The following is a 17351-nucleotide window of genomic DNA, read 5'->3' on the forward strand; positions in this document are numbered from 1 at the left end:
AGTACCTGGACGCCCACAACAACTTCCGCGCCAGGGTCCAGCCCACTGCTTCCAACATGCTGTACATGGTGTGTCCCCGGCGCGGGGTGGAAGGAGGAAAGGGAGTTGTGGGCGAAGCCGGGGTGTGGGTGTGCAGGCAGGGGGCAGTGCTGGATCTACGAATAACCCAAACAAGCTATAGCAGGCATAGGCAAATTCGGCCCTCCAGATGTTTTGGAACTACAACTCCCATCATCCCTAGCTAGCAGGACAAGTGGTCAGGGATGATAGGAGTTGTAGTCCCAAAACTTCTGGAGGGCCTTAGGGTCCCACTCTCTTGGGAGCCCCAAAAAATTTAAAGGAAAAAACAAAACTGGATATACATTTCCAAAATATAATTTAAAAAACAAATAAAATAAAACCTACATACAGCAACAGTGTTTTGTGTTGTGTAGGCTCCTATGATGTAAGTAATGGGCTCTGCCTGCTAGCCTGCTCCCTAAAATATCACTGGTATTAGATACCTATTAAAAGGTAAAGGCAACCCTGACCGTTAGGTCCAGTCGCGAACGACTCTCGGGTTGCGCACTCATCTTGTTCTATAGGCCGAGGGAGCCGGTGTTTGTCCGCAGACAGCTTCCGGGTCATGTGGCCTGCATGACTAAGCCGCTTCTGGCGAACCAGAGCAGCGCACAGAAACGCCATTTACCTTCCCACCGGAGCGGTACCTATTTATCTACTTGCACTTGACATGCTTTTGAACTGCTAAGTGGGCAGGAGCTGGGACTGAACGGGAGCTCACCCTGTCGCGGGGATTCGAACCGCCAACCTTCTGATTGGCAAGCCCTAGGCTCTGTGGTTTAAACCAGAGCGCCATCCGCATCCCTAGATACCTATTAGGTCCATAAATTACCATATAGCATACCGGTATATTCAACACACAAAAACAGCAACAATTTGTTGTTGACAAAGGACAGCCCCATTGCCTTCAGTAGCTTAGGGCCTCATCAAACCAAAATCCGGCCCTGGGGAAATAAATGTGAATCCTTCACTCTGACCAATTGTGTCACAGATAGCTCGGTTCTGCTCCCCCTTCCAAAAAATAATACCTGGCTACGCCCGTGAAGGGAGGCAAGACAATTTGCGGGGCCGCTGGAGAGGTGAACCCCTCCCCCAGCTTCCCCTTTGGCCTTGAATGGGAGAAACTTCCACTGTCATCCACTGCATCTTAAGGATAGTCAATGAACATTGGACGTTTTTGAGAAGCAAACCATGGCTGCCCTACAAGTGGGGTAGTGGGGGGTGCCTACCTCAGGCAGCCAGTGTTGGCTGCTATTGAGGGCAGTGAGAAGACCCGACAAGTGTTTAACAAGGAATAGCAGTGATGGGTAGAACACAAAAGTGAATAATATCACTGTACTCAAACCTTAGTTTCAACTGCTATTTCCTTACCTGGGCAGGGTCATTGTTTAAAACTGCCATTTTCCTTTGTGCCCCTCCATCCCTGCTTTATTCAAACATCTGTCATCTTTAAAACTGCTATTTTCCTATCAGTTCTCTCCATCTCTACTTCACTTTAACTTCTGCTGTTGTTTTAAACCACTGGTTTTCCCATGCCAGGTCATTCATTGGTGGGTGTACTCCACCTACCCCACTCTGATTTCATGCAAATCCAGGATTGTGCTAAGGCAATACAAATCCACCAATGAGGGCTGTGTCATATGTCTTTTTTATATGTAAAGGAAGACATTGTTTGAGAGCTCAGTGGGAAAGGTATTGAAAGAAAGACTCGTAATCTGAATTTTGACTAAACTGAAAATGTGACATTGTTGCATTTACTGTATAACAAAAATAATTAATAGCTGTGTGTGATACTTTTGTATTTTGCAGACATTTGATCTCGCCTTAGCTAAAATAGCCAGAGAATGGGGAAAGAAATGCATATTTGAACATAACCCAATTAATAATATTCATCCTGATCATGCATTTAGGCCGTTTGGAGAAACTATGTACAGGGCACCTGCCAAAAGTAAATCATTTGATCCTGCTATTCCTATTTCAGTATTTCATGCTCAAGTATTATACTACAACTACAGCAGCAACACATGTGAAATGCTATGTAAACATTATCTTCAGGTAAGTTGTATTTTTTGCTGGTCAGATTGCCAACCATTTATCTATCTTCAGAAACAGAAGCACCTTAAGGTTACACATTTTCCTGGTACATGCAAATAATGAGTACAGCTGTTAATCAGACACCAAAGATTTAACAGTTATCACCCCCAAATTAACAGAAATAGTATTCTATTTACATACATCTTTTATGTCAACCAGGATGATTGAATACTAACATAAAACATAAAGGTACCTTTAGCCAAATGACAATAAAGAGAGGAGTCTGAAGAGCAACTGAATATTACATAACTTAGTTTATATTATATAATCTACTTTTTTTCCAGATTGTTTCGGCTAATACTTATAAAGTTGGCTGTGCTGTCATCTTCTGTCGTAAATCACAAGATGGAAGGAGGAGAAGTGTGACATTTGTGTGCAATTATGGCCCATCGTAAGTTAATGAATGTTAAAGAGATCCAAACTTGTGTTTACACACAGTGTTCTAACTTGCAGAATTGCATGAGTATTCACAGTTGATTTAAGGAGCAATCTTAACTGCTCTTTACAGAGCTGCAGAGCCATTGGTGCATCTGCAGTTTTGCCATGCACAATGACTGGGACAGAAAGTACAGGACAGGCATATCACTGTGCCGGCCTCTTGCAGCATGTAGGTGGCAGCTCAGTCCCTCCCCACCCGTTTAAAACTGCTATCAGTGGGAACCCCACAGGCATCACCCCACTGGCAGCAACCAGAAGGAAGCTGGCAGGCCTGTAGGGCTGGGCAAAGGTACACCCTTTCCTAATCCAAACCTCCCTAGCCTGCTGTAAAAGAGGTTGGATTGCTTTCTTTATGTATGTATTGCATCTTTTACTGTTGATTGCAAAGCAAACAGAATACTCAACTGCTGCTTTCCAGCCATTTCTATGATTAACAATTTCTGTTATCCAAATTGTTACATACAAAATGTGATTAAAAAGACATTCACAATTCTGTTACAATAGTTTAAATTTTTATTGTATTATAAGTACTGTATTTTTCCATGTACTGTATAAGACGAGGGTTTTTTTACTCTAAAATTATGTTCAAAAACTTCCCTCGTCTAATACAAGGATAGTGTATGGGGTGGACGGGTGATTGGCTGCAGCTGCAAGCAGGAGCTTGTCAACAACAATGCTAGAAGGGCTGCTTTGGATTGGCTGCTGCTTCTCTAATTGGGTTGGTGATTGGCTTCTGTAGCAAATACTGCTGTTGATTGGCTGTCACTGCCACGATTGGCGGCGGCTGTTCTGGGACACGCGTGATTGCCAGCAAACAGCTTTTCTCAGTCGGGTAAGAAATTTTTTATTGGGGAAGGGTCTGTTTGTGATTGGCTGTCGCTGTGGCAAGTGGGCGATTGTCTGCTGCCGGTGATTGTCAGCGTTGATGCTGCGTGTGAGTGATTTTGGGCAAAAAAACCCCCAACAAGCTGTAAAACTGGGCAGTCCTCTGCAAAAAGCTCAACAGCTCTGAGCCATCTCTCCCCTCCCCCCATTTTCTTAAATTTGAGTCCCCAAATTTATAGACGGGAAAGTATGGTATGTTGTCTCCCTAGCAGGGAGGAGACATCAATAATATAATGCATCCTTCCATGAAGACGTTTCTTGGTTCAGTCCTCAGTATCTCCGCTTAAATAATCATGTACTGTACTAGGTGCTGGGGAAATACTTGACATTCCAGGAGAATCACCAAATCAGCTTCATGCACCCAAGAAAGTGGGCTCTGGTCCATGAAAACTTAGACCAAAATAACTTTTTGACAATGGCACTTTTTGTAGTTTTGACTACCATTTTTTGTGTTTTTAACAGTGTTGTAAGTCACTTGGAGACCTTTAGGTAACAAGCAACTAAAGTTAATAAATAATAATACCACAGATACCCCTTTGCAACTTTACTACACAAACCTTGTAGGTCACCAATCCAACCCCCTACATGAGGGCTGCACTTGCTCACAGGTGAACTTCTGGGGCATTATACGTACAGTGAGTGGGGCCAGAGGCAAAGGAGGGCATGGCGGTAGATGAAACATTTACTTTTGTACAGTATGCTACATTCCAGTGACCAAGAGAGACCCAAGCAAATAGACCAGTGTTGCAGAGCCAACACTGGTGACATTGGCACTTTGACAGGGCAGCAGCAAGATTTTGGTTACATGGGTGTACCAGCGAAAACACTGGATTTACTCCACTGCTGTTCCCTCACAACCCAATCTTGCCTTTGCTTCATCCTGTTAAGCGGCAGTGATGTCAGTACTGTATCAGAAGGGTAGGCCTGCAGCACCACACTGGTCACTCCTGCCAGCCATGAAAAGTGAGAGGTCTCTACAACCCATTCATATCCACATTTCTTAGTTTTCTGGCCAGTGCAAAGCTGGAAGGGAGTGTGGCCCAGGCAGAACTGTAAAGCCAGGATAGAAAGGCTTAGAGGGATGCATTCAGCGCCCAGGACTGAGGTTGTCCACTCTTCACAATTTGTTAGCATCTGTAACTTTTATTATATTTATCATAGCCTTCGTTTTATTTTTCAGTAACTTTGTGTACTTAATTTGTTATTACCTTCATAAACTTTTGTTCTCTAGGATGAAAGTTGGAGTTCGACCATATAAACCAGGAACGTCATGTAGTAACTGCCCAGAAGGCGACAAGTGTCACAACAGACTCTGTAGTAAGTATAGTGAATGATGCAAATGTTCATGAAAAAAGATGATTTAAACTATCAAATATGCCGGTTTTTGGGTTCCATGTATATCACCTCCAGTAGGACATTCTAATGTGCTTAAGGCATGGAACGCAGGAAAGGCTAGTAGAGTTCTGGTATTCACCTCTTTGCTTTGTCCCATGTCTGTCAGTCAATCCTTTGGGAAAAGGGGAATAATTGTCGTTTGGTACACTGTTGCAGTAGAGAGACAACAGTTGCTTCCTTCTTTAATCTACCGGTATGTAACCTAGCTTTTGAGAGGGATCTCACAGGAGGTCAGTGTCTCTGGGTGCTGTAGAGTGCAGAGTTGCATTTTCATTCATTCCTGAAAAGCAGTCCTTAAAATATTTGCCAGTACTAGTACTGAGCTAGTGTAGAGAAACAAAATGGAACATTCCATTATACCTACCAGTATTAGTAGTTCCATTCATGATTCAAGAAACCATGTTCAGATATTTTACTGATTAATCTGTGTTCATGTTTAGAGCTTTACAAATGACTGGATGTTAGAAAAGTATGTGATTCCAAGGATACATAAAGTGCCTTTTGATTAGAGCTAAAGATAAGTGAGAAAACACAGTGCTCCCTGTTAGTTGCTAGCTCATCAAAAATTATTACAGTATGTATCTGTTGGTTACTGGATAAACACGTTTTTGCCTGTTATTAGGTGTACTTTGTCCATGTCTCTGGTTTTGAAAGGTGTCTAATGATTGTGGTGGTAGCCACCACTGTGTGCACTGCCTGATAATGCAATATTCTAGGCTAGTTAAACACAACAGATCATGACATTGTCACCTAATCCGGGGTCCTATCTGAATGCATAGAATTATAGTGTAGAATAAGAACTGCTTTTTGCTTTGGTGAAATTACATGCGCCTGAATCATGAAGCTATATTTTTATTTGAAATATTACAGGCTGAAAATGCCTTTTGCATAAACAAAAGAGCATCCTTCCTACCCGAAATGCAATAAAAAGTCTTATTACAGCAGAGGAGAACCTCCTGGACTAGGTTACTCCTCCCATCCACGCCAGTAAAAAGGTAAAGGGACCCCTAACCGCTAGGTCCAGTTACGGATGACTCTGGGGTTGCGGCGCTCATCTAGCATTACTGGCCCATGGAGCTGGCGTACAGCTTACGGGTCATGTGGTCAGCATGACTAAGCTGCTTCTGGTGAAACCAGAGCAGAACACGGAAACGCCATTTACCTTCCTGCTGGAGTGGTACCTATTTATTTACTTGCACTTCATGCTTTCAAACAGCTAGCTTGGCAGGAGCAGGGACCGAGCAATGGGAGCTCACCCTGTCACGGGGTTTCAAACTGCTGTAGACAGGACCAAAACTCTTGCACAGGCTTTCAATAACCTTCCTGTGTGGGAGAGCAGATACTCTTCCAATCTCAGTCCTACTTAAACTATGGAAACAAGATTTTAGCCATACTTGCTCACCTCACAATTCCCTACAATCTTTCTGTTATTTTTTTCCTTCCCTCATGGGCATTTGCCAAGAGGTTGAAATAGGTATTAGGGGAGACAAATCTTTCCTCTGCCAAGGGATTCTACCGGTACTAATCTAGCCATTGACACTGGATTTCTCTGAGGTGTTTTCTAAGGGCTAAAGCAGATACAAATGTCTAGACCCCAAAGCAAAGTCCACTCCTGGTGATAGTAAGGTTTCCCTTCTGACTGGTGAACAAGCAGAGTCCCCGTGTATACCACCTATATAACACTGAATATCTGTGAGGTAGTGCAGAAACACTGGGTGGGTGCTCTGTATTCTGTATAGAGGGGCAAGTAGCATGAGACTCTGAAATACTAGGGGTACTGTAGGTGCTTGGGTTTCCTAACAAAACTCATCACTACAAGTAATTGAGGGTGCTCCCTCCATCTAGTGTTCTGCCCCTGGGTCTGCCAAGTTCTTGTCAAGGGTCACATTCCAGAAGATCACTTAAGCAACCATGGTCAACAATACTGCATCATGTGCATGAAAAACAGGAAGTGTCTGCCCATGATCCCTCTCCTCCAGTCATTTTCCCAGCTGCTTTCATACTGGCAAGCTACCACCTAAGAAGGTGGGAACACTCATCCTTTTCTTGCTATTTGCACATGGCAGTGATTCTGGCCTCAGATAAAGACCACATTTTCCCCTGCAGGCATAGACTCAGCTGTCCTTTGGAATCTAACAGATGGAACTCTCTGAGTTAGGTATCAGGTTCATTCCTGGATCCAAATTTCTTGTAAAATTCCACAGAATGCTGTACTCTTACCAGGGGATTAGAAAATTGGCAAATTCAAGATGGGATGCAGGTCAGTTTTATTCCAGAGCCATGGCTTGGATGTGGCAGTCACATGGCATTTCTGGTTATAAAGCTAGAACATGGATAGCGGGTCCAAAACCAATTTGATCACTACTCCCTTTAAAGGTAGGGAGAGGAGACTTTTTAAGGAGCCTCTGGACAAGGTATTACTGAAAACCAAATAAAATAACTTCTTCCTTTCAGCTTCCAGATTATAGAAGAAAGGTTATAGGCAGGGCAGCAGATAGACTACAATCTGAGCCTTCAAACCATCAGTATTGGGGGGCAGTGGTGTGGCAGAATTTCACTGTAATTTTGTTATCAAAATTGGTTACTTACCCTACTCTTAACTTAAAACCTAATAGACTTGGGGTAAGGAGGGGAGCTTTCAACTTATTTATCAAATAAATCACTGTAAATTTTGGATGCTGAAATTTAATGGAAATGCTTTCACATTTCCTGCCATATGGCTGAAAATAAAATAGCAAAATGCTAACATTTTTAAAGCCTTTTTTCACTTGTTACAACTATTTCCCTTTTGCAGGAAATCCTAAACGTGATGAAGTAAACAACCGTATGTATTACATTTGTTTTATACTTTAATTTACTTCAAGAACAAAATTCAAATTCAGTAAAACTTTTTTACATTTTTGAAAAATAGGCTATTCACAATGGAATCCATCCAATGAATTCGAGTTTAGATGTGATGACTTCTGCATCGCTGTTGTACTTTTAAGGCTATTATTAATGTTTGTAGCATTTGCAGCTGTTTACGTCTTAAAACTCCGTTATCCAGATTTAGTTTTTAATACTAGGGTAGGTTACTGAGCATATTTACATGAATGATAAAGATATTCCTGCATTTTATATTAAAGTAGATTTGCTTTGTTGCATTGTTTCACGTTATTTTGTGTTTTCTCAAATTGTATAAATTTACCTGTTACATATTAAGTATTTTTAAACTGGAAAGATAAATTTAAAGTAAAATATATGGTTATCTTGAATATTTTGTACAAATAAAAATTAAGCGTATTAAATTGGTTGGCATCTGTTTGTCTCAGGAGACAATGGAGGAGTGCGCCTTTGGGGGTGAGGTCAAGCTGCTGGAAGGTTGCATCGCCTGCTGTGGCTGTAGAGACCTATACAGGAAAGACAAATTTTGTTGCAGCTGGGGCAAATTAAGGCGTTCAGTTGTGCTGCTGCAGATGCACATACAGTACATTAAAGATAAGATAAATACTTTATTGTCCACCCCGTCCACTCACTCTTACCTCCAGTTCTATTCAATATGTACACTATGTGAGGGAGTATTCTGTGGTGGCTCCCCATCTTTGGAATGTTGTCTCCAAGGAAGCCTGCCTGGAAACTGCATTACTACGGTACCATTTCAGCAACAGGGAAAATATTTGTTTTCCCAGGCTTTCAAAAACTGCTAGTATCAACATTTTAACTTAAAAGAGTTTGATTTTACTATTTAAATGGGCTGTAGCTGCTTTAGTTGTTTTATCTTTATTATTACCAGTTGTTAACTTGAAGGTTTTTTTAAATAGTTTTTTAGTAGCCTACTGTTCGCAACTCTGGGGCCATGAATTTATGTTGAAAGTGCATGATATAAATTATGTAAAAAAAATATTCTGTATATAATATCCATAAAAAGATGTAAACTCCTTCCACTTAGATATCCTTATAACAGCACACTTTTGGATGTATATTGAGGTAGATCAAAAATGCTTTCTCTCTTTTAGGAACGTCTCTTTTCAAAGTCTAGTTTTAAACTTTTAATTTATTTGAATGTGTTTTTCTTGGGGAGGAGTGGAGAGAGAAGAGCATTGGCTATCTTCTAGTCCAGGGTTTCCCAAATGTGGGTCCCCAGCTGCTGTTGGACTACAACTCCCATCATCCTTTGCTACCAAGACCTGTGCTCAGGGGTGATGGGAGTTGTAGTACATGTCGCACAGGTTGACTGAACAACAAATGCTCCCCACACCAAGAGCATGAGTATTAAAGCAAAGGATTCACCATTTCCTCGACTGCACTGAGTCTTCAAGTTCAACTCCTCCATTGCAATCCTTTTTTTGATGCTTTGGCAGGTTTTGCTGTCCGAACTCTCTGAATTAATATGCGACTGCAGCATTCTGTCATTCATAGCCACCTGAAAAACACTTAAATATATATATATATTACTTAGGCTCAAGTAGCTTCTGAATGGAATTGCTTGGGATTCTCCAGAGTAAGCCACTTCCCCCGTAGCATTTCGGCTAAACTACAGCTCAGACGAATTTAACACAACCACAGTAGCCAATTCGCCTATGTATGGACTGAAATGGCGGAAGAGACAGAGAGGAGAGATAGAAAGGGACCAGCAAATGTCCCCTTTAAAAAGAGAGGAGGGCGGGGAGAGGGGTCCATCCAGTGCATAAACCGGGAAAGAGAAGAATCGTTCCGGAGATGGAGGTACAGTCTCGAAACTGGCTGGTGCTGTTTAAAACAGCAAGAGGTTTCTGAGCTCCACGCTCAACATCCCGTGCAAGTCTCGTCCGTGCAGGTGGAGCTCTGTAGTCGGTGGGGTCACACCAAGCAAAGGAACGGCATGGAAGCGTTCTAAGTGGAGAGCGGGAGTTCGGCGCGGGGGCGGGAGGTAGTAGCGCCGCTTGAGGCCGTTAGGGAGCAACGGTCTCTTCGCGCGGGTCCCTAACTCGGCGCTGCAGCCATGAGGCGCTTCTGGCCGTGCGTCGTCGTCGTGCTGGGGCTGCTCGCCGTCGAGGGCGTGCGCGGCGCGCAGAAATTCGCCGCCTATCCCGAAATTACCAACAAGACCTTCATCGACGAGTATATCAACGCGCACAACAAGCACCGCAGCGAAGTCCAGCCCACCGCTTCCAACATGCTGTACATGGTGTGTGTCCCGGGCGCGGCGGGGTGGAAGGAGGAAAGGGAGCCGAGAGCAGCGGGGACGATCTGAGCGACTCACGGGGGAAGGCGAGCCCTCGCTTCCAGCTGGGCGCTTAGGAGAAGAAGCTTCCCACTGAACCCGCCGCCACCTTTTTTTCTGGAGGGCTCTTTGCCTACGATTTAAAAAGGCAAACCCTTCAGAAAGTCACGCCTTTGGGCATAAGATGACGGTCTCAGGCAGCTCGTGGTGGTTATATCTGGGAAGGGATGAAGGAGTAGCCCCTTGTGAGGTTTTATGCCTCAGATTGCGAAGTAACCGCAGCAGCTCGAGGCTGAGAATAGTCATTTGTGGTTTTCTTTTCTTTTGACACTAACACCCTTTGACCCGCCTCTGAAAGCTGTATGCCTGATTCACATGATGGCATGAGAATAGATCGCTGGTTCTTTAAAAGCCTGGCAGTTATACTTACTGGTGGTGCCAGTGAGTAATATCTAAGTAAGTTACTAGTAAAGGATCTACCAGTGTGAAGGGATATGATCATAAAGGGAAGACAAAGTGACTACAGTAACATTAAAACCAATAAAGCACATTCAATAAAACTATCTAAAAACATAACTAAACAGTTAAAAGGGGGCAGAACTTGTTTGTTTTAGTGAGACTGAAGGCATGTTATCCATTAATTTACTAGAAGTGGGAAATGTTATTAAAAGCTGTGCATGGTACTTTTCTGTTTTGCAGAGTTTTGATCTAGGTTTAGCTAAAATAGCGAGATCATGGGGACGGAAATGCATTTTTGGACATAATCCAAATAGAAAAGTCCACCCTGAAACTAAGTATAGGCCATTTGGAGAAAATATATGGCGGGGATCTGCCTCCAGCAAACCATTTAATGCTGCTGCTGCCATTAGCTCATTTAACAGTGAAGTAAAATACTATACCTACGATGACCACACATGTTCCAAAGTATGTGGTCATTATACTCAGGTAAGTTTCATCCTCATCTGCTTAGAAAATTAAAGAACTTGAATAATTTGAGACTCTGGGTCAGGCACCCTCAAACTGCAGCCTTCCAGATGTTTTGGCCTTCAACTCCCATGATCCCTAGCTAACAGGACCAGTGGTCGGGGAAGATGGGAATTGTAGTCCAAAACATCTGGAGGGCCGAAGTTTGGGGATGCCTGCTCTGGGTGCTTCCAGACTGTCATATTTTGATGTGATTCAGTCACATCCTGGAAAATTCAAGCTGTGCAATTAAAGTTAATTTGGAGCTCTTGCAAAACAAACCTGCTTCCCCAAAAGATTGGACTTTTTACAATCAGGAAAGTGATGGGGAAATGACCTGGAAAGTGTGGCATAACATTTGCTTCACACAATGCTGTCTAATCTCTCCACAAATAAATCAGGTTGATGCAGGGCTTATGCATGGCAACAAAGTGCTTACCATGAGCATTAAAGGCAAATTGTCTTAAGACAGCCCTTCTTTTAATGTCCTGTTCTGCTCTTTGCAGGTGTGCAGTTTACCCATGCAAAAAGCAACAAAGGTATAATTTACAAAGAAATGACACCCTTGGTCATGACACACAGCAGACAAACAACTCCAAAAGAAATATTAAATGTTTGTTTGTAGTACTTTTGTACCCCTTGTTTGTTAAAGTTGCACAAAGCAGTATGATAATACTGATTAACAATTGTAACAACCCAAATTCAGTAGAAATAATTGCTAAGCTGTCAGCACAAATTACTGACAAATAGGCCAGGAAGCCCAAAGGTGTTTTATTCAATAGCCATGCTATTATTCAAAAACAAAGCATTACAAGTTACTGTGTTGAAGTTTGGTAGTCCATGATATTTCCTAACAAATGTCTCTTCACAACACAACTTACTGAGTTTGTAGCTTCCTTCTATATCAATTGAATCACATCAATAAAAATGAAATATTTAATTGGGGATAGTGTTCTGTTGCTTTATATTGGAAAACCATTGTTTTATCCTCACAAATATGTTGGATACATATTTCCCTGGCACAGACAATGATCAATACAGTTGCTCACCTTGAGCAATGAATGAGCAATGATTTAATTTTCGATATTACAGTATATTTCCATCGGCCAAGATGAACAGAAATCATACGCCATTTTACATATATATATTTTAAGAACATAAGATAAACACCTGTGGCCCATTAGGGTACTTGAATATAAGGTATGTATTCTAATATAATATAAAGATGCCTTTAGCCAAATGCCAAGTGAGGGCAGGAATCTGGAGAGAAACTGATTGTTAGAAATGGTAACTATTAACACAACTTGTACCTTTATCGTATATAATAAAACATATCCTTTCCAGGTTGTATGGGCTGATTCTTACAAGGTTGGCTGTGCTATTGTTTACTGCTCTCGAGCAGCAGATGGAAAGAGAGATATTTTGCAATTCGTGTGCAATTATGCTCCAACGTAAGTTAACAAATGCTAAAGAGATTGTGTTGACACTTAGTAGTCTAAAATGCATGTGTTGGGCAGCTACAGGTGATTTGGAGGAAATTAGGCATGTTAGGTGAAGGTTCCCCTCTGCTGCCATCGCAGGACAGTCCATATGACTTCAAACGTACTGTATTTATAAGCTTTTTTGGGGACATAAACATATTTTATACATGGTGTCTATCTCTCAAAATATCTTTGGCATATGCATTTTGCCCAAATGTGATTTGGCCTCTTTGAATTGCTATCATGTTCCCCTGTACTTCCCCTATATATTTTCTAGCTCCAGCCCATTCCCATTTGGACATTCGTAAAGATTTTCACCCTCATTCCTGAGAGGTGAACTATCCTGAACTGAATATTCCATTTAAAAACTGATTGGTCAGCATTTGATTTTAAATGCCAACTGCCTGCTTCCATTCTGGTTAGAGTGGTCCCTTTTTAAGCTTGTCCTGTCTGGCTTGTCCTGAAACATTAACAAATGCCTAACAAATCTACCACTGCAAATCCACCTGTCTAGCTGGCCCTGTGCAAGGAATAAGAAGCATTTCAAAGAAAGCTATCTTGAAGGGCCTTGTTTTCCCACCTAGCCACAAAATTCTTGCTGCCAGGACCCCATGACTACATTTCGCCACATCATTTGTGCCAACATGCACCACACACCCCTTTCCAGCACTATCTATCAGGATATCTAAATGATGCTTGTCACCCACAACCTTTCCACCATTGTTTACAGGTGTACATGTCTTGCTATTATTTATTGCTACTGTTGATTTCTGTAACACACAAAAGTACAAGTTTGAGACATGTCTGTGCGTCTAGACATTTACAGCATTGAACATGCGTCATTTGTATCTGATCAAATGAAAGAATCGATCCCTTACAGCAGTTTCCTTCAGATTATTTCGGAAAGCTTTAACCTTTGTTCAAGCACAGGTGTTTCTACTACAGCTGGCTGACCCTTGCAAGAGTGTTCAAGTGAATAGTGTGAACTGTGATAAGGTAACTTAAATAACTTCACAATGTAAGACCACTCATTTGAGCATTGTTACCAGGGTGACTTGGACCACTTCAGTATCCTCTGTATGAGACCCAAATTTTAGTGAACAAAGGCAATGGTGTGTCTGAACTAGGCATAATACAGTACCTAAATATATTTGGCAGCTCTATTCTGTGTAAGTCATTTTTTATATCCATTCCTTCACATTCTAAGACTTGTCAACTCTTCCAGCTCAATATACTCCACTGTGATATTTGGTCTTGTGTGTGGATGCCTTTATACCTAGGACTGCATTCCCTCTCAGACAATTTTACGGGAACTGCATGACAGTGACGGGTAGGGCCAGAGACAAAAAATAGGAAGAATAAGAATAGTGGACAAACACCCGTCACCATCACCATAAGTAAGAGGCATGATCACAGTTCAAGGGCTCAGTACAGCCAGAAAAAACGTTCAAGAGTGCAGAGTAGGGCTGATGAGGCCCTTGGAGAATTTCAAGGACCAAATGAGAGAGACCTGGAAGGCTGCATTTGGCCCCCAGACCTAGACAACTTATTCATTACATCTAAAATCTTTAATTATATGACCAGTAGCTTGCATTTTAATTTTCAGTTTAGCTTTGTGTACTGAATACATAATGTTATATAATATTTTGTTCTGTAGGGGCAATTACCGGGGAGTTCGTCCTTATAAAAAAGGAACTTCATGTAGCAAGTGCCCAGAAGGAGACACTTGTCAAAATCAACTCTGTAGTAAGTATGATGATAAACTATCATACTGTATTTTAAAAAATGTATTTAGTTAGATAATTTCTATATTGCTTAACACTTCTGAGAAAAAAATAAATGATTTGCAGCGTACCATTAAAAACTACAAATACATTATTACAAAATATCAGAACATTTCAAATGGAAAGATGCTATAAATAGCTACATTTAAAGTTGGATAGTTATGATTATTATGATTATTATATGCCATTTATGAGACTGGGTTGCTCCAGGCAGCTCCCAACAGAATATTAAAAACATGATAAAACATCAAACATTAAAAACGTCCCTAAACAGGGCTGCCTTTAGATGTCTTCTAAAAGTCAAATGGTTGTTTATTTCCTTGACATCTGATTAAAGGGCATTCCACAGGGTGAGTGCGACTACTGCACATAAACATAAAAAATTACAATAAAAATCAGATACTGTACAAAAATATAATTTTTAATCATTAGTGGCTAAACAAGATAGAGATTTTCCACTGAGGTGGAAGTTGTACTCACAGTAATTTGAAACACATTCCTAACACTTTCCCATAGAAGCATTCCCACCAACCATGTCCATAACACATTTATTCCTCAAGCAAGCATATAACACCACAAAGCGAATGTTTGGTCTGCAGAGAATCTCTGGCATTATAATTTACAATTAACTAATGCAGCATAACCACCCACTTCCTGTGTCCCACGCAGGTAGATACTAATTCTGCTTCTTATACTGAGTAAAATAACTTTATAACACATGAAAATCCCAGAATCTCTCTGGCTAGCATGATCCCAGTTTCTCCCTAATATTGCATCATTTGTTTTCCAGGGAGTATTCAATAATACAAACTGCCTTTTCCCTCACGGCACCCCAAAAGGCTGGCTTAGTGGCAAAATAAAATAAAATAAATAAAAGAAATATACACATGTAAAATATTTTCCAATCTCTGAAGCACTAATCGGCTCATCCTCCGCACCCTGTCCTGAGCACACGCGGCCCAAGGTGGATGGATGGCCAGTAGTTTAAATATTTATGGACAAAGCCTGAACTTACAGCTCCTGGTGCGTCCTGTCCTTCCTCCAGCTCTGGCTCCTACCCTGCATCTTGCACCTCCTCCCTGGCCTTACTGCTCAGAACCTATAAAACCCCATAAATAGCTACCTCTTTTCCCTGGATCAGTCTCTTGCCCCACCAAAGGGAAGTTTTTAATGGTTGATGTTTCATTATGTTTTTTATATTTTGTTGGGAGCTGCCCAGAGTGCTTGGGGCAACCCAGTCAGATGGGCAGAATAATAATAATAATAATAATAATAATAATAATAATAATAATAATAATAATACCTCTTCCACCCCCTCCTCAGAGCCGCCAGTCCTTTACACACCCGCTGTACTATTTAATACTCCTTTCCCATCTCTCACCTGAGAGAGGCCCAGCTCTATAAAGGCTCCCACCCTGCGTTGTGAAAAACTACTTCCAGTTACTCACTCCCATGTGAGGAAACATGGCACTACACTCTGCGGTGTCCAAATTTTCCTTTCCCCAGATGGTACAGGACTCCGGGGGGGGGGGTCCTGGCTGGGTGCCATCACACTTCTCATATACAAATTTAGATAGGTGTGGGTGTGGCATAGTAGTCTAATCTGAATGGGAGGGAAGTGGATTGACAGCTAAAGAATGTTTGCATGTGGACAAGCCCACCCAGTGAGCAAAACTGGGTCCTCTGCCTGCAATAGAAGTTCTGATAACCGGTAGCAGAGAATATATGCTGCCGACACCAGGGGAGTAGCGTTGTACAGGCAGTGACCATTTTGTGCATGTTTGCTTGATGCACAATAGCCAACACGTATGTCGTTTTCAGCCCCGGAATATGGCAGGGGAAGAATGCAACCCCCTGCACAAACAGGGAGTTGTCTGAACTTTACGTAGTCTTTGGCTATGAACATTAGTTATTTATGGTCTACTTAAAGCCTATGAGGTAGGGGGCAATGAGCGGGTGTGCGGGTGTGATCTATATATCAAATAAATTTGTGTACATTTTTGAATGCTGAAAATGAAATTCAATGGAAATACTCTTCCATTCCCTGTTATATGACCCAAGGTAAAATAGTAACACTTTTAAAGCTTTCTTTTGCTTGTTATATGTATTTTCTCTCTTTTCCAGGAAATTCTGAACGCGATAAAGAAAGGAATGAGAGTATGTATTACATTTTTATTTTGTTGTTTAAATTTAGAGCAAAATTCACATTCAGTAAAAATTACCTTCTTTTTTTAAAATATAGATTATAAACGATGGAATCCACCCTATGAATTCCACATTACATGTGATGAATCCTGTGTTGCTGTTGCGGTATTAAGGCCATTATTAATGTTTGTAGCATTTGCAGCTGTTTACTACTTAAAATTACGTTATCCAGGTTTAAATTTAAAACATTAATCTTCAATATGCACATAAGACACACAACGATTTTCTTTGAGTATGTTATATAGCTAACAGAGGGCACTAACACAAATGCTAATATTTTCTTGTGTTTTATACTGTAAAACTAAATTTGGCTTGCTTTATTGCGTCATATCATATTTTGTTCTTTTTTTCAAAATTGTAAAAAGTTCTGTTTCATATTGATTCATTGTGAAGATTTTTTAAATCTGTAAGATAATTAATATAAAATAAAATATATGGTCATATCTTGTATGTTAAATATCATGTAAAAAATAAAGATCAAGCATATTAAAATAAGCTTAATTATTTGACATGATTAAGCTATACACAAGTCTTTTTTCTCCTTCCAAAATTATGAACTGACAATTTTTAGTGTTCTACTTTAGTTTTATACCTGCTTTTATAAATTTAATATGATTTTTTAAAAATGCTGTAGAATAGAAGCTGGAGACAGTTATTATTGCTAAGTAGCTGAGTCCTGTGATTGTTAGCTAGCCAAGTTTCGTTTCTGCTAAAATAAGTTAATGATAGAATTACACAATGGTGCAAAGATAAAGTTTGTTTGGTTTTTAAGCTATTAATGCTTTTTAAGAAGTGTTTTTAATATTGAAGAGATTTATACCAAAAAGAAAAATTAAGTGGTTCTAAAAATGAAATATGAAACTT

At 40.9% G+C, this 17351-nt stretch overlaps 2 protein-coding genes across 3 annotated transcripts; both read left to right on the forward strand.

The window, feature by feature from the left end:
* The first annotated feature begins 308 nt into the window (after positions 1-308).
* Positions 309-9005, forward strand: LOC118091199 (glioma pathogenesis-related protein 1-like). 2 transcript variants are annotated; one of them, XR_009558263.1, is made up of 5 exons: positions 309-2545; positions 4709-4794; positions 5743-5867; positions 7667-7696; positions 7784-7873. XR_009558263.1 is itself a non-coding variant. In XM_035127878.2 (5 exons), exons 1-5 carry the CDS (start codon positions 1987-1989, stop codon positions 7948-7950), a joined length of 519 nt encoding a protein of 172 aa, XP_034983769.2. In that variant the 5' UTR covers positions 309-1986; the 3' UTR covers positions 7951-9005. The 2 variants fall into 2 exon arrangements, 1 of the variants encoding a protein (XP_034983769.2); XM_035127878.2 differs by lacking the exon at positions 5743-5867 and having other exon boundaries at positions 309-2115; positions 2439-2545; positions 7784-9005.
* A 525-nt stretch (positions 9006-9530) lies between these two features.
* LOC118091124 (GLIPR1-like protein 1) lies at positions 9531-16736 on the forward strand. The gene is made up of 6 exons (XM_035127772.2): positions 9531-10018; positions 10754-10999; positions 12362-12468; positions 14156-14244; positions 16407-16439; positions 16525-16736. Exons 1-6 carry the CDS (start codon positions 9833-9835, stop codon positions 16677-16679), a joined length of 816 nt encoding a protein of 271 aa, XP_034983663.1. The 5' UTR covers positions 9531-9832; the 3' UTR covers positions 16680-16736.
* The last annotated feature ends 615 nt before the right edge of the window (positions 16737-17351 follow it).

Source organism: Zootoca vivipara, chromosome 10, assembly GCF_963506605.1.
Source record: "Zootoca vivipara chromosome 10, rZooViv1.1, whole genome shotgun sequence".
NCBI lineage: Eukaryota > Metazoa > Chordata > Lepidosauria > Squamata > Lacertidae > Zootoca > Zootoca vivipara.